General features: G+C 40.2%; 1 protein-coding gene across 2 annotated transcripts in view; it reads left to right on the forward strand.

Moving 5' to 3' along the window:
* The first annotated feature begins 23,578 nt into the window (after window positions 1–23,578).
* The window catches only part of ATP11B (ATPase, class VI, type 11B), a 140,375-nt gene continuing 139,986 nt past the window's right edge, over window positions 23,579–23,967 (forward strand). The window contains exon 1 of one of the 2 annotated variants that reach the window (XM_010855636.1): window positions 23,579–23,946. In XM_010855636.1, coding sequence (XP_010853938.1) covers window positions 23,920–23,946 — 27 coding nt within the window. In that variant the 5' untranslated portion in view covers window positions 23,579–23,919. The remainder of the gene's footprint in view (window positions 23,947–23,967) is intronic. The other variant, XM_010855635.1, reaches the window with a different exon arrangement.

Below are 23,967 nucleotides of genomic sequence, written 5' to 3' on the forward strand. Positions count from 1 at the left end.
GAGAAGGAGGGAAACGGCAGTCAAGAAACCAGCAGCTGACACAGAGCAGGCAGGTAATCAGGGATGTTCATTATCCTTTCCCCTTTAGCAAAAGGAGAGTGAGAGAAGCAGTCTCTGTCTTAACAGCTGTGCTTCTCAAGCTTTAATATGCATGTGAAACATGTTAGCACTAACATGCAGTACTAACACAGAGATGTTAAAATGTGTATTCTGTCCATGCTGGGTCTCAGATGTTGCTGGTCCCCAGACCACACTTTGAGTAGTAAACTTTTAGAGGTAAAAAGAACATGGAAATGGTCAAATGATAAAGATTAATAGGCAGGAAAATATACCAACATTTACAGAATATGTACTGCATGCCTAGAAATATATACATAAATACATTTTTAAAATACTTTTTTTAATCCTCAAAATAATTGTATGAAGTAGGTTTTATTACCATTTCCCAGAACAGGAAATTGAGGATCAGGTGCACTAGCTCAGAGGAGATCCTTGTCAATCCAAAGCTCACATTCACCTTATGCCTTGACAGAGGACACAGGGTGTGACAGATCAACAGAAAGAGGTAATAAGTCTAAGTGGGAGAAAAGGACCAAGTACGGGTGGGCATCAGTGATCTGTAGAGGGAAAGATGAAGGGGCTCGGGGAATATAGGGGTGCATTTAACAGTGAGAGAGAAGAGCAGGGACAATGAGCCCTTTACTCACCCTATTTTGCCCATACTCCTTCAGAAGCCGGAATAGCTACTGTTCAAGGTCCAACCCTTCACCTCTTCGGTCAAATCATTATTGGCAAAGAACTAGGGCAGCTGTCACCTTCCAAGCAGTGAAGGAGTGGACCTTAGCCAACTTCACCTCTCCTAGTTATTTCTCTGGTTACCGAGATAAGAAAGAAAATGCACAGAGAAGGTCAGAAGGAGGACAATCAGTATTGCACTTCTGAAGGCACTTTTTCAACCACTTAGTTTAGCAGAGAGTTTATATCTAATCTAGGTTTAATATTGCCCTAGCAAACAAGAGCTGGAGCCAAAGGTATGAACCCATGATTACAATAAGGTCTAACAGGTGACAATCTTATGACAAGAAAAACATGTTGCCACATAAATATCTTACTGTAAGGCAGCAAACATTTCAATGCTTAGGCTCCATAAACTGTGGACTTCACTTAGGGCAGACACAAAAAAAATAACTGTTTTTCATAATAAACTCTAAACTTCATTTTGTTTTCAAGATGATACACTTAATTGTTTTTAAGGCATCCTTCAGGAAGATACCAGTTTGGATCTGAATTAGTAATGTCTTCACTGTAGGGATGTGGGAAGTACTAATAGCTGTCTCTTCTGGTCTTCCCTGGTGGCTCAGCGGTAAAGAATCCTCCTGCAATGCAGGAGACCTGGGTATGATCCCCTGGGTTGGAAAAATCCCCTGGAGGAGGAAATGGCAGCCTACTTCAGTATTCTTGCCTGGAAAGTCCCATGGACAAAGGAGCCAAGCGGACCACAGTCCATGGGGTCATAAAGAGTTGAACACAATTGAGTGACTGAACACACACACTCCTGTGTATGGTTGGCCTGACTCATTGCCCCACCCCCACCCCTTTCTGAGTGCCTGATTCTGAGTTCTCAGTCCACTCCCAGTAGGACTAGACTTCAGATGTGAACTCCTTCACAATTAACTAAAATTTCACCCTTCCCAAGTCCCAGCACAATTTCTAACTCCTTCTCGAGATGATACTCATCTGTTCCTCTGAGCTCCCCATGATGAAAAGTGAATCCCAGGTGCCACATGAGCACCAGTGAGCCACTGTTCCTTTCTAACTTCACTAAAACTGACCAGGGTTCACAGCTGGTCCTCGGCGCCTGGTTGCACCTCCCTCCTGAACATCTGTGAGACTGATGCTCAGCTCTGAACCCCAGCAAGCTGGCCCACGGTATGCCTCACCATATCATAAACACACTTCTTGCTCTACAGTTTTAGGCCCCAGAATATCCAGAACTAGTGCTGCCTGCTCTGTCCCTCCCAATCTGATACCTTTGGTCACTGACGCTTGAAACAAACAATTTTGCTACATCCCACTCCACCACCCTCAACAAGACATTAGTGAGCTGTTGTGCCTTCCAATGTGCAAAATGCCACTGGAATTGTACATCCCAGCCAACATATCCCTGGAAAGTAAGTCACAAATCTGCCTCCACTCAAATGTTTCCTCCTTTCTTAGTTTTATGGTTCAATATGCCATTTTGTGAAGGAAGGGAGGAGTCCAGGGGGCAGAAACTCTTTCATAATAATGAAAGATACGTAACCTCTCTTGATTTAAAACATATATAAAACTAGGCCAATTTTAAATCACAGAAAGTATGTCTAAAATCTGACCATTATTTTCTATTCACTAGTCAGTAGATGTGAAAATCTATTCTAATGTCAAGGTTCTGTTTAAGTCAAGAAAGTTACTAGGAGACATAAGTTGGCAGAGAGTTTAATTTGAGAGCAGTATCTAAAACAGCATGCAATGCAGTGATTAAATTTGGTTTTGATTGAGCAAATAAACATAAAGGGGCTGCTTATAAGGTAACATTAGTCCCATTAATGTTGCTGCTGCTGCTGCTAAGTCACTTCAGTCGTGTTCAACTCTATGCGACCCCACAGACGGAAGCCCAGCAGGCTCCCCCGCCCCTAGGATTCTCTAGGCAAGAACACTGGAGTGGGTTGCCATTTCCTTCTCCAATGAATGAAAGCAAAAAGTGAAAGTGAAGTCGCTCAGTCCGACTCTTAGCGACCCCATGGACTACAGCCTACCAGGCTCCTCCATCCATGGGATTTTCCAGGCAAGAGTACTGGAGTGGGGTCCCATTAATGTTAAGGAAGATCAAATTCTTAAATATGAGTTCCCAGGGATGGCTCATAAGGAAAATTAATCCAAGGATGGGAGAAAAGTAGGAGAGCTTATTGTTAATTATTTTAAACAACTTCAAATTCCTTAATTGCATTTGAGTATGGAAAACCAGTGGCACCCTACTCCAGTACTCTTGCCTGGAAAATCCCATGGATGGAGGAGCCTGGAAGGCTGCAGTCCAAGGGGTCACTGAGGGTCGGACATGACTGAGCGACTTCACTTTCACTTTTCACTTTCATGCACTGGGGAAGGAAATGGCAACCCACTCCAGTGTTCTTGCCTGGAGAATCCCAGGGATGGGGGAGCCTGGTGGGCTGCCGTGTACGGGGTTGCACAGAGTCAGACGCGACTGAAGTGACTTAGCAGCAGCAGCATGGAAAACCAATGGGGAAATGAATCATTCTTTCTCCATCTGTAGGTCTGGAGTCAGAGGCTGACATTGTTGATCTGGAGTTTATAAGAGGGACTCCATTTTGGATATGCGTAATTTCATTCCATATATACATGGGTTGCTCTGAAACCCATCCTCCAGGACTCTGTAAAAGATAGAAAGAAAAATGGAATTGCCTAGAAAAACATGAGCTCCTCCTGGGTTTTAAGGTAGCTTCCTTATTAACTATAGAACTAGGTACAGAGGTCAATAAACAAGAAAAAAATATAATCAGGATTCCTTTTGTGTTGATATAGTGTGGAGCTTGTCTTAAATGAAGATCTGAAAGGAAAATCATCACAATACATTTTTTAAATATTAAAGCTATTATTCTGGGGTGTCTCCCTGACTCTCTTGGAGATTAGACAGCACTTCTCTATACCCATTGCAGTTCACATGCCTCCAATACAGCAGATATCATGATATTGTAGTGGCTTTAGCTTGTGCTCAGTCACTTCAGTTGTGTCCAGCTCTTTGCAACCACATGGACTGTAGCCCACCAGGCTCCTCTGTCCATAGGATTCTCCTGGCAAGAATAGTGGAGTGGGTTGCCATGCCCTCCTCCAGGGGATATTCTCAACCCACAGATTGAACCCAGGTCTTCTGTATCTTCCTCATTGCAGGCGAATTCTTTACCACTGAGCCATTAGGGAAGCCTAATGACTTCAGCTTCAGATCAGTTCAAGTCAGTAGATCAATCATGTCTGACTCTTTGTGATCCCATGGACTGCAGCATGCCATGCTTCCCTGTCCATCACCAACTCCCAGAGCTTGTTCAAACTCATGTCCATTGAGTCAGTGATGCCATCCAACCATCTCATCCTCTGCTGTCCCCTTCTTCTCCTGCCTTCAGTCTTTCCCAGCATCAGAGTTTTTTCTAATGAGTCAGTTCTTCTCATCAGGTTGCCAAAGTATTGAGCTTCAGCTTCAGCATCAGTCCTTCCAAATAATATTCAGGGTTTATTTCCTTAGGATTGACTGGTTTGATCTCCTTGCAGTCCAAGGGACTCTCAAGAGTCTTCTCCAACACCACAGTTCAAAAGCATCAATTCTTCAGTGCACAACTTTCTTTATGGTCCAACTATCACATCCATACATGACTACTGGAAAAACCATAGCTTTGACTATACAGACCTTTATTGGCAAAGTAATGTCTCTGCTTTTTAATATGCTGTCTAGTTTTGTCATAGCTTTTCTTCCAAGGAGCAAGTGTGTTTTTATTTCATGGCTGCAGTCACCATTTGTAGTGATTTTGGAGCCTAGACTTTAGCTTATCTGGCTCAAACTAAGATTGTTAGTTACTTGAAGTCAGGGACAATTTTTTCTTTGGTTTTTCAGTGCCTAGCAAGGCACTACCAAAATGTATTGAACAAGTTAATAATTTTTTATCTGTAAAGTAGTTGTATAATACAGATATAAGGTAAACATTTATATCAATAGAATGATTTGGAAATAGACTGGTGATGACAACTAATACTTGTTTCCTTTGGTCTTTTTTCTAAGAGGGAATCAAATATAGCAGGTAGGATCATCTGTTTATGACTTTTAGAAGCACATTTTTTTCAGGAATATGATTCATGGGAAGAAAAGGCCATTTTCATATAAAATTACTATGTCAGTGTTGCAAAATTTAGTGGTAATTTATACACTGCTTCTTTGAAATACATTTGCATTAGTCAGTCTTCTCCAGAGAAACAGAACTAAATATATACATAGAGAGAAGGAGAGAAAGAAATTTATTATGAGTAATTGGCTCATGTGATTATGGAGACTGGCAAGTCCAAATCTACAGGGTGGGCCAGCAGGCAGAGGCCCAGGAGAACTGACTGTGCAGATAAAATCCAAAGGCCATCTGCTGGAGAACTCCCTCTTCCCTGGAGGAGGGTCACTGTTTTTTGTTCCATTCAGGCCTTCAGCTGGTTGGATGAGGCCCACCCATATTGTGGAGGGCAATCTGATTACCAATCAAAATGTTAATCTCATCTAAAAACACCCTTAGAAAAACACCCAGAACAAAATTTGACCAAATATCTGGTCATCCTATGACCCAGTCAAGTTGACACATAAAATTAACTATCATCATATTCATGTGGCAGATAGCAGTGTCTGTATAGGGCTGTTCACTGTATACCACTGTGTACCATGAACGCTTGGAGTAAATCTCAACTGAGTAGACTACAGCTACCAGAGTCTACTGAGGTAGACTCAGCTGAGTAGACTACAGATAGTTTTGTGTGACTGTGCTAGTGGGGGCTTTTGCTTCACAGAGACCTGGGTTCCAGGCCCTTCTACTATTTGTATGACCCTCAAAGTTACATAAACTTTGTACATTTTAGTTTTTAAATTTGTATTTTAGGAATAATAATAATAATACCTACTTCATAGTCATTGTGAGGATTAAAATCAAATGCACATAAAGCATTTAGCTAGTACCATGCCCATAGTATGACATCAATAAATGTTATTGGTTTTTAGAATTATTTCCATACAACTTTCTCCCCTTTTAGATGGTCTAATTTCTCAAGACAGAGAATTTATTTTTAACCTGTTTCTATCATGCTCCATGCATAATCCATCACGTGCATCTGTTAAGTACTTCTAGGTTTAATCTGCCTCAGATTCTATGACTTTCATTTTATGATGAGATGCCATGGGTAAGAATACATGTTAATAGTGGAATTTGTATTTGATTTTTTTTTAAAGAAGTAAATGATGGCAAATAGTTCATATGGTCTTGAAGTAGTGTCAGAAGCTAGGCGAAAATCTGTGAAGCAGAAATAAGCTCTAAATAGGCTCTGGTGAAAAAAGATAAATTCCTTGAAGGAATAAATAAATTTGTACATGAAAAGGTCTGGAGCTCATGTGCAACATTCTGTAGGCTTTAGTTGCATTTAAAAAATTGATATGAGCTCTATTTGAAGAAACTCCAGGTTGTTCTGAGGCAAATTCAAGATATCATTCATTCTCTATATATTTCAATATTGCATCATTTTAAAAGGACTTTCCTTTTTATTTTCATATTTTTAGGACTTCTCTTTTTAAAAAGCTGTAATACTTTGCTCCCTCCAAAGTCAGGAAAAATTCCTTAATACTACTAATACCCAATGTTCACATTTCCCTTATCACACTATGAAAACTTTTTAAAAAACAGTTTGTTCAAAATCTTGATACGAAGGGTCCATATATTGTTATGGATTGATATATATTTTGAGAACTTTTTTCTTTAATCTATGTTTCCCCTGGATCTCTCTTTAAAAAAAAACCTTGCAATTTTATTATTGAAGGAAAAGGTCACAGGCCTACAGATATCCTCACTGTCTAGATTTTGCTGACTGAATATCCATGGACTCTTTTAAACATATTCATCTAGTCATACTGCCATCTGCCACATTTTATCTTCTATAAACTAAAATCTGAGACTTGATCATATTTAGATCTTTTTTTTTTTTTTTTTGGTGAAGGACAAAACCACCTCACAGACGTTTATAAACTTCCATCAGAAGGTACATGTCTGGTTGTCTTCTTGAGATGCAAATAGCCTTCGTTGAGCAATACCTACATAGTGATATTCTTATTTCTTCCTAGTTTTTGGCTGTGATACTATAAAAAAGAAACTTTCCCTCACTACTGTTAGGTTATTTTGAGGTAATAGTATCCTTGACTATTGAAACTGTACATTCATTAAAATTTTAGTAACTAAATTTTATGTTTGACATGAGATTGCAGAATTCATCATTTCTTGCCACTGTCAGCTGCTGGACTATGTCAGTAGTATCTGTAGTACACATTTGTATCATGAAATAGGTGCTCGTTTTCAATTATGGTAGATGAAGGAACGTGATACCTAGTTTGTGAAAGTGATTAACCAAAATTTTAGTCTATACCCTTAATGTTGATTATTTATTCTGTACCAATGTCTTATTATTATGGATAAAGAGGTAATGAATGTATTCATGTATATACCTTTTTTATTTCTTTTAAATTAGTTTGTGATAAAATTCCTCAAAGTAGAATTGATAGAACAAAGGATGTGATTATACTTATATCTGTTGTTCTTTGTTTCCATATTCCTTTCCAAAAGGATGGTATTAATTTATAGTGCCATCAAGAATGAGTACATACTTTCACTTCAACATTGACAATTGTCATACTTTTATTTTGCTATTTTAGTAAATGTAAAATGTTATTTTTACATCACTTTCACTTGCATTCTTTGGATTACTATCAAGGAATAACATTTTTTTGCCTATCTATTTGTATACTAACTATGTTTCCTAGGGTAGAAGAGCGATTTTTCTTAACTATTAAAAGGCATGCCTGAACAACGTAACTATGTAATAGGAGCAGAGGATTTCAGAATCTGGTGAATTTTCTGTTTTCATAAATTGGCTTACTAGGAGTGGATATAAATAGTTCTGGTTTCAATTTCCTTTTTTGTAATGGGAGCAGAGGGTGCTGTCTCAGGAAGGAAGATTCCCTGAGTGTTTGAATACATCATAACATTTCTTCCCATTTTGTTTTTCCATTGGAAAACCCAGTGGATTTAACAGCCAGCCCCTGTGGCCATCCACGTTACAAGTCGGTGTACTCCTTGCTCCCCTGGGAAGGTGACTTTCCAAGCCAAACAGTGGCTGTGGCCTAATCTGCAGAAGCAAGCATGAAGAGAAGCAGCTCCAGAGAGAACATTTACAGAGTAGCTGCCCGGACCTGGCTCGCAGCTAGACTAGGGTTCTCAGTGTCAAGCAACCAAATCGGCTTGAGCTGATTTAAAACTGACAAAGATTTTTCTTATTCGTTTTGAATAGTATGCTGATCTTAGCAATCTTCTTAACCCAGAGAGACACAATCACAGTGAGAGAATGCCCAGTTGACAATGATTTTACAAAACATTTTATATCTCCCAAACTGATTTTGTGAGTGTGTACATACTCAGTGGTGTCCAACTCTTTGTGACCCCATCAACTGTAGCCCGTTCCTCTGTCCATGGGATTATCCCAGCAAAAATACTAGGATGGGTCACCATTTCCTCCTCCAGGGGATCTTCCTGACCCAGGGATCAAACCCAGGTCTCCTGTGTCTCCTGCAATGCAGGCTGATTCTTTACCCACTGAGCCACCTACTTAATCTCCAAGCTGTAGAATGCACAATGACTTCTAGGAAATTTGATAAACTGTTTTTCTTAGTATACAATAGACTTTTCTTTCTTTAACTTGCACCTTAGTGCCCAATTAAATAATAAGCATGCCAATTAAAAATTAATAATAACATGTAATTAGCTTTCAAAAACTAGTGAATTTATCAAGAGATTAGGCATTGTTGTTATTTAGTCGCTAAATTGTGTCCAACTCTTTCTTCACCGTTCCATAGACTGTAGCCCCCTAGGTCATTCTGTTCATGGGATTTCCCAGGCAAGAATACTGTAGTGGGTTGTCATTTATTTCTCCAGAGGAGCTTCTCAACCCAAGGATCAAACCTGGGTCTTCTGTATTGGCAGGTGGATTTTTATCACTGAGCTACCAAGGAAGCCAGATTAGGAATTAGGAAACCCTAATTTTAAACCTAGCTTGTTAATGATACACTCTGTTTCCATGCTATTTCTCCCATTTCTGAAACTAATGTAAAACTGGAAATGATGTCAAAATAGTTAATAGCTAAAAGTTTAGTAATCACTCACAAGTAGTAGTACATTCCATGAGGAGGTACTCTTTAAGAATGAGAAATAAGATTGCCCTCTGGGTTTTACAACAAAGATCTACACTGAGATGCACCTTAAAGAAACAAAATAGCCTGCTACACAATTAATAAAGGTAAGAATGGTAGGGAGACTAGATCTGCCCCAAAAATAGAGGAAAAGGAGATTCACAGTATAAACATTGACCGAGCCCAGTCAATTTGTGTTTTGAGGAATGAAACTCCAGCCAGCTTCTTCATAGTATCTGGTGCCCAGTAGGTATTTTCTTAGAGCAAAAATGCACACACCGGGCCATCTTAACATAATGCCATAAAGTGAAGTCGCTCAGTCGTGTCCGACTCTTTGCGACCCCATGGACTGTAGCCTACCAGGCTCCTCTGTCCATGGGATTTTCCAGGCAATAGTACTGGAGTGGATTGCCATTTCCTTCTCCAGGATAATGCCATAAGTCTCTCACAAATACCTCCTCTCCTAAGCCTCCTCTCCTAAGCCTTTGCTCCTCAACATTTCTGCTGATTGTTTGGCTTCTTACAGGGGAGGATAACGAGAGGAAGAAAAATTAAACAATGGGCTCCCCGATCCCTAAAGGTTTTATTTCTCATTGTAAATTAATAAAAGTACTATTCTGATCTCATATATCAATCTTTTGAGAGGTTTGCTAATTGAACATCCCCAGTCCAATCAACTTCAAATTACTGATGAAACATTTTCTAATCTGTGACATTTAGAGCAGACTCTATTGAACAGTTAAATTCTCCAAGGCTTCCCCAGGTAATCCCCTCTGCATTGGTAAAGTGTCAAACAACCCTTTTCTGCTCCTATCTACACCCTTACTAGTGAGCACAGTGCACTCCAGGTCAGCTACAGGATGTAAACAGAATGGTGGATGCACAGGAATGACATCCAGAAGTTAACTTTCTTTCCTGTCTTCAGTTGAAACAGGCCTCACTTGCCTCACCTCCCTTGATCTCTATAGCAAATACAGCTCCTAGCACATAGTAGGCCTTCAATTTATATATGTTGAAATGATGGCTGCTCTTGTGCATATTTGATGGTCTCTCACAAAGGATAAGAAGGCAACTCAACATTGTGGGAGTATTTTTGTGACTGTATATGGCTGGGATGATTTAGTCTCAGAGTGTAATCCTAAAAACAGCAAAACTTCCCAAAACTTGGGAGACTTTTTGTTTTAACAGATACTTCTCAGGTTCCCAGGGGAAAAAAAATAAAGCAAAGAAATGAGGATCATACAATCATCACCAGCTCAGGGCCTCTCCGGGGTACTTGCTAGTGATTCAGCCCTCCCCTGCCAAGTCCCTTCTGCCTTCCAGCAGGGTCCCAGAGGATTCCCACTGCTCCTTGCTCCAGTCCTCAGCAACCACAGTAGCTCCTACTATCACTGCTCCTCACCAATTCTGACCTCCCTGTGTGGAACAGTGAGGACTAGCTCTGGCTTCAGGTGTGTTTCTATAACTCTCTGAGCTCAGATCCTGCCTGCAGCCATCTTGAACCTGTGAAGAAGTGATCATGGGGCAGGTTGCATCCCTTCATAACTGCTAATGTAAGTCCCAGGGTTAACTGTCACCAGAGAGCTGTGTGGGCCCCAGGTGTTCCTCAGAGCGCAGTGAGGAGCACGGGCAGGTATCTCACCCCTGCTGCTGCTTTGGGGAGAGGCTGCTTAGTGCTGCTGCAGGCTGACACCTCCACTGGTCCCATGGGGTTCAGACAGTGCCAGAAGCCCCACTGCAAACTTGAACAGACCAGGAAGAGATAGGCACAGGCTGCTGTCCCAGAAAAAGAGCCAGACTGGGACCTCAGCAAGAAATCTTGGCCCTGCCCAGATGCCACATATGTATACCTTCCAAAGGTCTTCCCTCTTATTCTCTTTCCAAATACTGCATATGGATAAAGTTTACTGCTTCTCTCACCATGTCCAGAGGATTTCTGCTTTCCCCCTAGTCAGTTTTCCTGCGTTGGCACAGGGATGAGGAAATATCCAGTCCTGGAAGGCTTATTGCATTTTGTTAAGTAAAAGTGAACTTTGTAGTTGGCAGATTTCTTGATCCCCATATGGGTGCTAAGTAACAGTCTTTAAAAGATAACATGTGCTAAGTCGCTTCAGTCGTGTCCGACTCTTTGCAACCCATAAACTGTAGCCTGCCAGGCTCCTCTGTCCATGGGGATTCTCTAGGCAAGAATACTGGAGTGGGCTGACATTTCCTTCTCCGAGGGATCTTCCCAACCCAGGGATCGAATCCAGGCAGATTCTTTACCTACTGAAGCTGCGAGGGAAGCCCACTGAAAGAAACACAGGGCTGTAATAATAGCATTGGAATTTCCTTTGATACTAAGGATGAGGTTGGATAATGACCTGGACATTTATGTATGCTAAATTGGAGGCTCGCTTTTTGTCAGAAATGGAGAGAAAGACATAATAGATGAGATGCATAGGTAGAGAAGTAAAATATAATGCCAAGAGTTTTCAACAATTGGTATTTGGATTTTGGATATTAAAATTATATATAAGTTTTATAATATTAAGTTTTATATTTATATAATAAGTTTTATAATATATAAAATTATATATATATAAAGGTAGACATAGTTTAAAAGTATATAAAATGTGACTTTTGTAACTGAAAATTTTTGATTAGGTTAAATACCAAGTTGTGTGAATTAAATTGGATACAGTGGATTAAAAGATCAATCAGGGTCAAGCAAATATTGCATAATCACAGCTTTTCTAGCTACTAAACAATTACTGTACTCATGTTGTAAGATTGTGGGAAATAATAGGAAAAATAGTGAACAGTTTAAGAAAAACAATAATGCAGCAGCTGTGAGGTACATGTTCAGTCACAAAGAGTCAGAACATTGACTCTTTGTGACCTCATGGGCTGTAGTCTGTCAGGCTCCTCTGTCCATGGAATTTTCCAGGCAAGAATACTGGAGTGGGTTGCCATTTCCTACTCCAGGGGGTCTTCCCAACCCAGGGACCAAATCCAGGTCTCCAGCATCTCCTGTATTGGCAGGCAGATTCTTTACCATTGCACCACCTGGGAAGCCCAATAACTCCTAAAAACATTTCATAATCTGGGAATACACCTAGTCTGTCAAATAATGCAAAAGAAAATTAAATTTTTTTAATATAATTGCATCTGAAAAATTATTGTCTATAAACCCAGAGAAGAAACAATATAAAGTGAGAAAATAGTCAAATCAAATCTAAGCATCCTTGAAGCAACTTGAATATTAACAGTTATTGATCATTTAAAATCCAATGGTATATTTTTTCATATCTGGGAGTTTATATTAGAGATAAATCATATTTTTGGCTAAATTAACAACCAGGTAATGCTTTCCCTAATGAAATATATCAGCTCACATCTTGAGAGTCTTCTGAAATCTTTCTCAGCCTATACAATTTAACATTTCTTCAGACTGTGGTTATACAAAATGAAATAGCTATTTTAAAACCATCTGCTTATTTTTCCTAAGGTAGACTTTCAAAACAGGATAATTTAATGGATTTGAGTTTTGTGGATTTTGAGCCTCAATTGTGTCTTGGCACTGAACATTAAATCAGCTAATTACCAAAATGCCATCTAATTTTACAATGACCTTAAATCTCCAGTGAACATTTAGTGGTCTAGTGGTTTGGGAAATGTAGGTGAGGTGAAGTGAAATTCTATTGAACTTAGCTACAACTAAAACTGACATAATTTTCCTCTTAGTTTTATTTCAGGTATGAAAGTAAAGGCCAGATTAATTTTTTTACTCCATAAGATGGCAATCTTCACTATTGCTATGAGGGAACTATCTGAGGGCATCAACCACCTAAGCAGCCAAGGACCAGAACTGAGGATCTTACTTCCAATTTTGAGTCAATTTTCCCTGACATTTTGATGGTAAGATCAAAGCTAATTTGCATTACTGATAAATCAAAATTATACCACGAGTTCTTTTATACCCTTCAAGGGATTTTTCCACTCAGATAATCCTGAGAGAATAAAGGTTGCTGTCATGTACTCTTTTTAAACAGAATTATATTCACAGGACTTCCCTGATGGTCTAGTGGTTAAGAATCCGCCTGCCAGTGCAGAGGACATAGGTTTGATTCCTGGTCCAGGAAGATTCCACATGCCTCTAAGCAACTAAGTCCATGCACCACAACTACTGAGCCCATACTCTACAGCCTGCAAGCCACAACTACTGAGCCCATGTGCTGCAAATACTGAAGCCTGCACACTCTAGAGCCCGTGCTCTGCAAAGAGAGAAGCCACCGCAATGAGAACCTGAGCACCACAAATAGAAAGTAGCCCCTGATCACCATGGCTAGAGAAAGCTCATGCACGCAACAAAGACCTAGCACAGCCACAAATACATAAATAAAAACTGTACCCACGGTAATCAGATTGTACACAATTATTAAATAAATGATATTATTAAATGTATGATATATAATTTTCTGACTTCCGTTGACTCGCTAGCTTTCAAAGGCCTCACTCTATCTGAATGATGAAATAAAGGCAACTGCTTGCAGAGAAGGAAGCTGAAACTAATTGGGGAGAAAGAGATGAGAGCAAGATATAGAATATCTCTTATCCACAGAGATGATATTGTTGGAGAAAAAAATACAAAGAAGTATTGTAACATAGACATTGAGACCCTCAGCAGAGTACACTCACAAAAGATGTCTTTTACTCCACAGTTATTTTCTCTGAGCACCATATTGAGATCTCCCCCACTTAGTAATAATTAAATATGTTATGAAGAAAACTTCTCTATTAGTTATAAGAATGTAAAGTGTCAAATAGTATGATTATTGCATCGCAGTTAAACTGCATCTGCCTATAAGGAGCCAAATTTCCTCTAAATAAGCATACTTTTACTCTCAGTTTAACATCTAATCAATAGAAATTTGAGAGAGATAAATAAAGAAGAATTATAGAGTAGGCTGTATTTGCTCACTTGTGGTTATTATTATTAAATAAATATTAATAGTAAAATTAATAAAGCATCAAAGTTATATTAAAACCAATGAGCAATAGCAGCAAATCCCCAACTTTGAAGAATGCAAGTACTTTCTGTCCTTCTCCCAAGTTGGATTCAGTGATGCATCTTCTTAGACTCTGACTCAAGGGGCAGGGAGAGGCTGAGAATGGAGATTCTGGGAAACAGCAGATAGGGCAAAAGGAAGAAGGAAAATCCAGGAAGAAGAGACTCCCAGGTTCCAACTGGAGACAAATTCCATCTACATGTTCTACAAAGAGCCCCTAGGAGAACAATTAAGACCCTCAGAACCTCAATGTGTCCATGATCTGACCTCAAAATAGAAGAGGTTCTTTCTGGTACCAAGCCAGGACACCTACCCTGCTGAGGTGCATGAGAGCATGTTTAGGGGTCAGTAATGAAGTATTCACTCTAGGAAAGATAATGGGGACAATATCGAAACTACAAATGCAGTACTGTACCAGCATTTAAATAGCAACTTGATAAAACACAACAGAGGGAGCTAAAACTGATGGATGCAATCTAAAAGCTGGCATCTCTCCCAAGTTACTATTTAATTAATTAACACAGGAGAAAAGTTGCATTTTCTTGTCTGGCATTTCAAAACAATAAAGTAAAAATAAGATGCCATTCAGAATTCTAAAGCAACCTTGCTGGAGCACTCACATTCATTAAAGCTATCATTAATTACAGAGTTGGACTAAGGCTTATTCATTAGAATTCACATGCATTATTATATTATTCAAGGTTAAATTAGATTTATATCTTTCTGTACAAGTACATTAATAAAAAGACATGTAATAATACAGAGGAAAACATATACATGTATGTGTTTAAAAGTTGTTTACCTTTTCTATTATGGTTCCTCTTTTTTTTCATAGGACAGTGGAAAGTCACAGGGTGATACATCTAACAGTAATCTCCCTTTACAATGATGATCTGACCTCAAAAAAGAAATGGTATTATTGATCTGCCATTATATGAATTGAATTTATGATCATGTTGGTGATTTCACTGAGTTATCTGCTTTCTCCTGCCCTATTTTGGGGGCTAGAAATACAAACTATAGTCCTGAGATAAACTTTTCTTTTGGTAAAGCTAACAACCACCTCTGAGGGTTGAGTCTATGACTTTACACTCATCAGTAACTCTGGATAAAAATTAAATAAGCTAAGTAATAAAACATGCACACATCACCTCTTCATCTCCTCCCCTCCTGGCACCCAGATGCACACATATACATGCATAAATACGCATACACACTGACAAACCATCAGCCCTGCATTGTGTAGAAGTGCAGTCTCCTTTTCAACAGACAGAATGCTTCTTCATGCAAAGTCCCTAAGTATGCATATGATACATATGCATAAAACATCGCTCCATCTAAAAAAGTTACCACATCCCAGATGAAACTTTGAGGATCTGATCAGTGAAAAAGCAAGTTTGAAGTTGGAGGTGACAGAACTAAGAAATTTTTAAATTTTATCTTCTTATAGACCTTTTTTACTCTATGTACCAGTAACTTTTAATACTTTCACATACAATATTTTTACTATATTTAAGATGACAGGTATGAAATTGTGTTACTTTAATAACTTAATTTTAAGACGGACTTAACAGGACTTAACCAGGACTTAAACAATGAACTCCTGAAGTGTAAGGTGTCTGGGAACATTAACCCAGACACCTAGCACAATGACTGCATGTGTGAGTGTGTGTGTTAAGTCGCTTCAGTCATGTCTGACTCTTTGGGATGCTATGGACTGTAGTCTCCTCCTCCTCTGTCCATGGGATTCTCCAGGCAAGAAAACTGGAGTGGGTTGCCTTTTCCTTCTCTAGGGGATCTTCCTGATCCAGGGATCAAACCTGGGGCTCCTGCCGCATCTCCTGCATTGTAGGCAGATTCTTTACCGCTCAGCCACCCGGGAAGTCCTAAAATTGTTTACACTTGGCAGGATAGTTGGTAGAGTAAACAAATGTTTGAACAAACAGACTCTGCCCCACAGGAGAATAGTGTCATAGGGAAGACAAACATTAAAGTGATTTCAGCAAAAAATTACATGATTACCAGTGTACAAAATATTTGGGAAGGTATAGGACACTGGACATGCTTAATGAGAAGAGTGCAGAATCACCTTGACTGTTGACTCAGCATTTGTCTGGGGCACAAGGAGAGCCTCAAGGGGGGAAAAAAAGGAGTAAAGAGAGAATAGGGCAGCATGTATGAGAGACAGAGGGGGATAATTTCAATCAGAAGAAAATCTAGAAAGAAGTTATTCAGGATATGTACACATTTTGTTGTATGTTATTTCCAAAACAGGTAAATGTTTCACACTTTTGTGTGTGTGTTTGAGTTTGTATTTAGCTTGTGTGGGGGGTCGCAGCCACTGGGATCTTTTGAGTGCTTATAAATGTCTTAACCTAGCTCTATAAGGGAACCTGAGCTTCTCTGAACACTAATTTTTAAGCTGAGACTTAAATGATGAAGAAGAATTAGTCAAGTAAGAAGCTTTCTTCTCTTCAGGATATCAGAAGAGACTTGCAAACAGAAGTACATGGAGCATGTGAAACCACCCAAAATTGTCTGAGACCACAGCCCCATTCATCTCTTTCCTCTTCTCCGCAGGAGTCACTGTGAAAGGCTGATGCATCCAGGTCCTGTCATATGTGCACAACAAATGGCCTTGCTGTGAGGGCCACGTCAGAATATTAACCACAGGCAAGTGGGCAAACACGGTAACACAGACACACAGCTCAATTTGGTACAGCTTTATTTATGTAACTGGGGCTTCCCAGGTGGTACAGTGGTAAAGAATATGCCTGCCAATGCAGGAGACACAGGAGACATGGGTTTGAAACCAGGGTCAGGAAGATCCCCTGGAGGAGGAAATGGCAACCTACTCCAGTATTCTTGCCTGGAAAATTCCACGGACAGAGAAGCCTGGCGGGGTCACAACAAGTTGTATGCGACTGAGTACGCATGCATATTTATTGTAAAAAAAAAAATTCTGAACACATAATATAATATGTGCCAGGCCCTAGGTTACCAGAGAATTTCCTACTGTGGGTTCTTACAGGGCCACTGCCTGATCTCAGCTGTCTTCGCTTGAAATCTTCTCACCTGACTCCCAGAGAGGTATGACATCTCCTACTGGTTGTATTCTGCCCCAGCGTCCTATGTCCCCTAATCCAAACCAACCCAGCCACTGTCTTCAGTCCACCCCAGAGCCCTTTTTCCCTGAGAACTAAGGCAGTAACAGGCTTTATATGTTATCCAGGATTATGCCCCCCTCCACGCTCACCTGCTTTCTGCTATTTCCTTGCTGTTATTTCTGTGAAATCAACCAGACCCTTCCTTGTGTGTGTATGTATGTACTCAGTTATCCAACTCTTTCTGGCCCTATGGACTGTAGCCCGCCAGGCTCCTCTGTCCATGGAATTTTCCAGGCAAGAATACTAGACTGGGTTGTCATTTCCTTCTCCAGGGGATCGTCACAACCCAGGGATCAAACCTACTTCTCTTGCGTCTCCTGCATTGGCAGGCAGGTTCTTTACCACTAGTGCCACCCGGGAAGCCCAGACCCTTCCTTAATAGTAAGCTATTAATATTACCAAAAACCCTTCAAACAAGCAGCCACTTTCTTTCTGTTTCCCATACAGAAATCTCTTGGAGTAGTATTTCTTAATACTCAACTTTCAACCCATTCTACTTCTTGCAACCTTAACATAGTTCTTTGTTTGACTCAGCATGTTTTCTTCCTGATCACATTTTTTCCCCTCCTTTCACATACTACCAAACCTGACTTCAACCTTTACTCATTGGTTTGTTTCCTTACAGTTAATCGCCGACTCACACAAATTAACATCTCTACTCACCGTAAAGTAGTGAAAACATACGTAATTGTGGCAGTAAAGGAAATCACAATCTTCAGATTAGATTATTTGGGGCTTATTGTTATCTTAAAACTAATCTTTATGATTTATAATATGAATGACTATCTTATTTTCTTTTATTCCTTCTATTCAGAAACAAATGAACATCTTCAAAATATAGAAGATACAAAGGAGATGAAATAACTAGCCAAAGGGAAACTAAAATTAGACAAAACAAGAAATCCAGGGTAAGAGTAATTCACGAAATGTGTGCTGTAGAGTCTAGGCACTTGCCATAAATAATTCTCTGAAATTTTAAAATAGCAACAAAATGACAGAAGGAAGCTTGTTCAATTACATAATTCAAAATGCTCAGAAGCTTACAAAACAAACTAGTTGCTCAAGAGAAGCAGAGTCATCTGTGGTGAGGAGTTTCTGCAGGCTCTCAATAAAACAGCGTGATGAGTGAGCGGTGTTCCCAGCTGCACCTCCACAGCAAAAGCAGTCACGGGCTTCCTGAGGCTGCTTCTCCTACCTTCTCTGGACTTGAGTTGTTCACAAGATCCTAAACTGCAGTTCAGTAAAAGTCACCATAGCAGGAGCCAAAATAAGACTATGTAAAGACAGATTTCTGATCATTTTTCTTTTATCTGAAGATAAAATAGACATCACCAGAAGAAAGTACATAGTCCTCACGAAATCCTCCATTAACTTTTCTTCTCCCAGCTGAGCATTTCTGACAAATTTGCAAGTCAGAAAGGAATGTTGGCAATTTAGGGTATATTCACTTCCATTAGGACTCAGCAGAACTGGGGATGGGTTTCATGTGGTTTTATAAAAGTTAAGGAAACAGATGGGAACTGAGGAAACATTTGTGGGCTAAGCCAAGATTTTCCTCAGAAAAGAATTTTGGATTTATTTCTAATATAGATAAAAGGGTAAATGCCAAGATTTTGCTATTGAACACAACTGTGATGGTTTAACCTAGAAAAATCAATGAGGTAACTGTTAACAAACATCTCCCTATGCAGTCTTTTTTTCCCCCAGTTTTTTTTTTTTTATCGTGGTAAAATACACATTTAAATTTATTATCTTAACCATTTTTAAGTGTACAGTTCAGAATATATTTATGCTTTACATACTTTGACTTTTCAAGAAGGGATCATTTTTATAGACCCTAACTCTCACAATGGCTCTGAGTTTCAGTGGCTTTTGAGTTATTTGTAAGCATAAATAACCAGAAATTAAACTGTGTTCATACAACTTAGTCCTGACATCTGTTTGAGAAATTTTCAGGAAAAGTTTCAAATATGTAATGTACAATTGTTCCTGATGAATTTCTTTACCATTTGATAAAATACACAAGCCTGGTCACTAATGGAAAAAGCTGCCCTGAAGTCTGGTCTGGAAATTCTAGAATGAGAGTTAACCAGAAGGAAATTGCTTTTTAAGCATAATAATTTATAATATACTAGATATATAATTTTGGGAAAACATAAAGCTGTCCTTTGAAAAATGAGACCAGATTTTAGAGCCCAACTGATGGTTTCATCTGTGGGAAAATAATTAAAGCAACAGATTGTCAAGGCTCACTTTCCTCCACTCAGACTGAACCTTGAAGGGTCCTGAGAGGCATGCCACACAGAGTGCCCTGACTCTAAAGGACGGTAACCGGTACTCCTACTGTATAGCTTATGATATCCTGAAGTCATCCGGTATACTTCACTCTTCCACTTTGATATTTCGGAACCAGATGTTTTCTTCCCTAACTACTCAGTTATTGGTATTAATTAATTTGACAAACACCTATTGAGTACTTTTTACACACTATGCATTCCAAAACAAATGAGCCAGGAATCATGACCCTAACAAGCTCACAGTCTGTGCTTCCTACTGATGGTCCAAGATGTTCTGATCAAGAAAAATATCCTTCTTTGTCCTTATTATACCTAAGAATCTCTATTACAGAAAACCAGGAGATTTTTTTACTCCCTGGGAATAAACACATCTCACAGGTATATTTAACACAGAATTATATAAACAAGTTTCCTCAAAAAAAGGAACCATACTTACCATTAATTGAGTGACTGAATTCAGTTGTGTGATGCTATTATTCCCTTGGAAGGCCTGTCACCTCACTTGAAATGGCTTAAGTTCAAGTTTCTTTGTCTGACACCAGAGCACAACTTCCTATAATATGGGTCTCTGCCAGTCCAGCATTTGTGAACTTGATGCTTCATTCTAGCAATAATTTCCTATCGATGTTTTTTCTCTCTTCACCCTATCACACATAATGTCTATGAACATAACACTCTGATTTCATTCTGTCATTTCATTGTTCAGAAAATTCCAGTGATTGCCCAATTTCTGGTAAACTGTGACTAGCCAGAAACTCTCCTAAGATTATGCCTTCCCTACTTATCCAACCCCATCTCTTATTCCTCCACAGTAGTTGTACCTCAAACATCTTTAGCTTTCCGTGGTTCTTGCTGCTGGGAAGCCTTTATCTCCCACCTTCATCCTCCCATTTCAAGTTCAGTTCAAATTAATCTCTGTTCTTTTGAACTCTCTTCAACTGATGTTGCCCACATCAATTTTCTGAAATTAGTGACTATTATTGGTATAGTTCTTTAGAACTTAATCTCATACTGCCTTGGACTGTTATTTAACTGATTCCTCTCTGCAACTTCTCGTTCCAAGGGGATTGTAAACTCTCCCCAGAAAGAAGGGGCTCATCTTAAAAGTCGTATGTACTTGTGTCTCCTCCTAATATTAGGCAATTGTTATGCATACATTTGGTGTCCAATACATTGAGGAAATAGCTATGGAATGAATGAATGACCACTGACTGCAAATACATTTTTTTCCCTTCCCTTTGCAGTTGGTGCTTGCCTTAAGTCCTGTGTATTCCAATCTCAATGTTTTCAAAACTTTCCAACCACAACCAATAGGACGACATTCTTTTATACCGTGATCTGGTGTGTATGTGTATATACACATACACGTATGCACATATACATAAACACCTGAAACAAAATTTTACAAAACAATACATATTATCTACACTAAGCAATATATTCCAATGTTTTATATCCTGTTTTTTAAAGACACTGATCATGACACATTAAACTGATTTCATTGCCAATAAAGAATTATAATCTACAGTATAAAAACTTAATACTTCTTGGATCAATATGAGGCATATAATATTGCTCTTGAAAAATCCTTAGACCAAAACGCTGCCATGAATACTCATTCTGTTACTGACAGTTTGAGCTACAATTATTATCTTTACACAGTTACCTTGAAATAACATCTTACCGTATTCCACCATAGAATTTAGAATCAGCTTCAACTCCTCCCACTCTGCCTTTTGAAAATTGGGACACAGTTAAATAATAATACACAAAATGTCCTTTAGCTTTCTATTTCTTGTCTTGACAAACTTTAGTGGCATATAAATAGAAATTTCCAGGACTAATTTTAATCAGACCACTTGCAGATGATAAAAGTAGATACATTCATATTTTTGTTTCTTTACAATAAGAGCATGAGTTTTTGTTGCATCTGGGAATTTGAATCCCAGCTCTGCTGACTTAACCTGAGCAAGTTACTTAAACTGAACCTCCATTTCTGCATCCACACAATGGAAATAATAGTATCAACTTCAAAGGATAGATTTTTGGGGGCTCCAAAATCACTGCAGATGGTGACTGCAGCCATGAAATTAAAAGACACCTACTCCTTGGAAGGAAAGTTATGACCAACCTAGATAGCATATTGAAAAGCAGAGATATTACTTTGCCAACAAAGGTCCATCTAGTCAAGGCTACAGTTTTTCTAGTGGTCATTATGGATGTGAGAGTTGGACTGTGAAGAAAGCTGAGCGCTGAAGAATTGATGTTTTTGAACTGTGGTGTTGGAGAAGACTCTTGAGAGTCCCTTGGACTGCAAGGAGATCCAAGCAGTCCATCCTAAAGATTAGTCCTGGGTGTTCATTGGAAGGACTGATGCTGAAGCTGAAACTCCAATATTTTGGCCACCTCATGCGAAGAGCTGACTCATTGGAAAAGACCGTGATGCTGGGAGGGATTGGGGGCAGGAGGAGAAGGGGACGACAGAAGATGAGATGGCTGGATGGCATCACCGACTCAATGGACATGAGTCCACCAACTCCGGGAGTTGGTGATGGACAGGGAGGCCTGGAGTGCCGCGATTCACGGGGTCGCAAAGAGTCGGACACGACTGAGCGACTGAACTGAACTGACTGAAAACAGGCCATGCAAGTAAAGAGCTTATTATAGGGCTTGGGACACACAAGTGTTCCATAAGTGGTAGTAACGTTTGATCACTGTAACAAACAAGTAAACGTATCGCAAACTTCCTTTTAGGGTCATAAAGAAAGATTTAGTCATAAGAACAGAAGTGAGATTACGTTTTCTCTTTGTAGTCAGACTATACATATAATGTAAAATTCCACTTCTGGTTTTACAGATCATTAATACCCCTAAGAAAAGGCTCTATTTGTGGTGCTGGATAATCATTATATAATAAGGAATGTCTACTGAAATTAAGGCTTCCCCGGTGGCTCAGCGGTAAAGGATTCGCCTGCAATGTAGGAGACAAAGCCTGAGCTACTGGTTGAATTCCTGGACTGGGAAGATCCCCTGCAGAAGGAAATGGCAACGCACTCCAGTATTCTTGCCTGGTAAACCCCATGGACAGCCCATGGGATCGCAAAAGGGTCGGATACAACTTAGAGGATAAACAACAACTGAAACTAAAAAATTTTATATATATATATATAAGAAAAAACTGCCCAGTTTTGCTAATTTCATTTAAATTTGTTTTTGCTTAATAAAAAAATTCTTTTTAACTCGTTTGTGTTGAAGTGTGCTTTAATTCAGCAAAATACTGTACACGATACGCATACATAACACTCAAGATGTATAAGAGCTTGCTTTGAATAAAGCGAGACCCGGCGCTTCATTTCAGCCTTCCAAGTCAAATTTTTATTCCAGTTGTCTTTACAATATATTCCTTCTTACTTCTATTCTTTCATACCCTCATCTTACTTAGGTCTTGCTACTTACACGGTATTCTTAACCGCATTTCGGCAGTTAACAGTAAACAACTACGTTCCCACAGAAAGTGTTTTCCCCCTAACCTGTTCAATTTAGCACGGCAAAACAGCATATCTTGTCTATTCCTCCGGAAACACTGGTCTACACCCGACCAGGCACAGGGGAGTTGCATCCCCTTTCAAAATTACTTAAGTCATCAACATTCCTCTAGCCCCAGCTCGCTCGTTTGCTAACGAGAGCTGCGATGTGTTGAGACAAACACTTCGGACAATTTAATTGAACCGAAGTGGAGACCTCTGGGGATGAACTTTCAGTCACTACACTCCTGATGATACGTGTGCGTGTTGGGCTGCTGAAGGAACCAAAGAAAGTAGAGAGCCAGAAGCAGACCTGCAACAGGAGGTCTGCAACAGAGGAGCCTGCCAAAAGCTGCGGCCTTGGTATACCAGACACAGCCGTTTAAATTAATCCAACCCGCTAAATGAAGGGGTGGGGGGGGGGGGGTGGCGCCGACGCGGCGATCGAGAGCCCGCCCCCCTCCACGCGCGCCGCCTTCCACCCACACTGCTGAGCCCCGGCCCTTGGTCCGCGCAGCCTCTTTCGTCACGTCCGGGCGCGGCCCGCCCAGGTGGGGCCGGCAGCCGGGGCCGGGGGCGGAGTTGTGGCGGTACTGCGGGTGACAACGGTCAATAATGAAGGTGGCTGCGGCGCGGCAGCCGACTCAGCTGCGCCGGGTGGGGGCGGCGCCGGGACCGCGCCTGTAGGACCTCGGAGCCGGCGCGGGAGATGGGGCCCCAGCGCGGGGAGTGAGGCGGCCGCGGCGAGCGGAACTTCAGCCGGAGGGGCTCTCCTGCTTTCCCCTCTGGCTCGTCAGCCTCCACCTGGAGCCCCTCGGCCCCCGCGTCTCGCGGGACGGGAACGGCGACGGAAGGGGCATGTGGCGCTGGGTCCGGCAGCAGCTGGTAGGTACCTCCGCCTCTCAC

This window comes from Bison bison, unplaced genomic scaffold, assembly GCF_000754665.1.
Source record: "Bison bison bison isolate TAMUID 2011002044 unplaced genomic scaffold, Bison_UMD1.0 scf7180017864367, whole genome shotgun sequence".
NCBI lineage: Eukaryota > Metazoa > Chordata > Mammalia > Artiodactyla > Bovidae > Bison > Bison bison.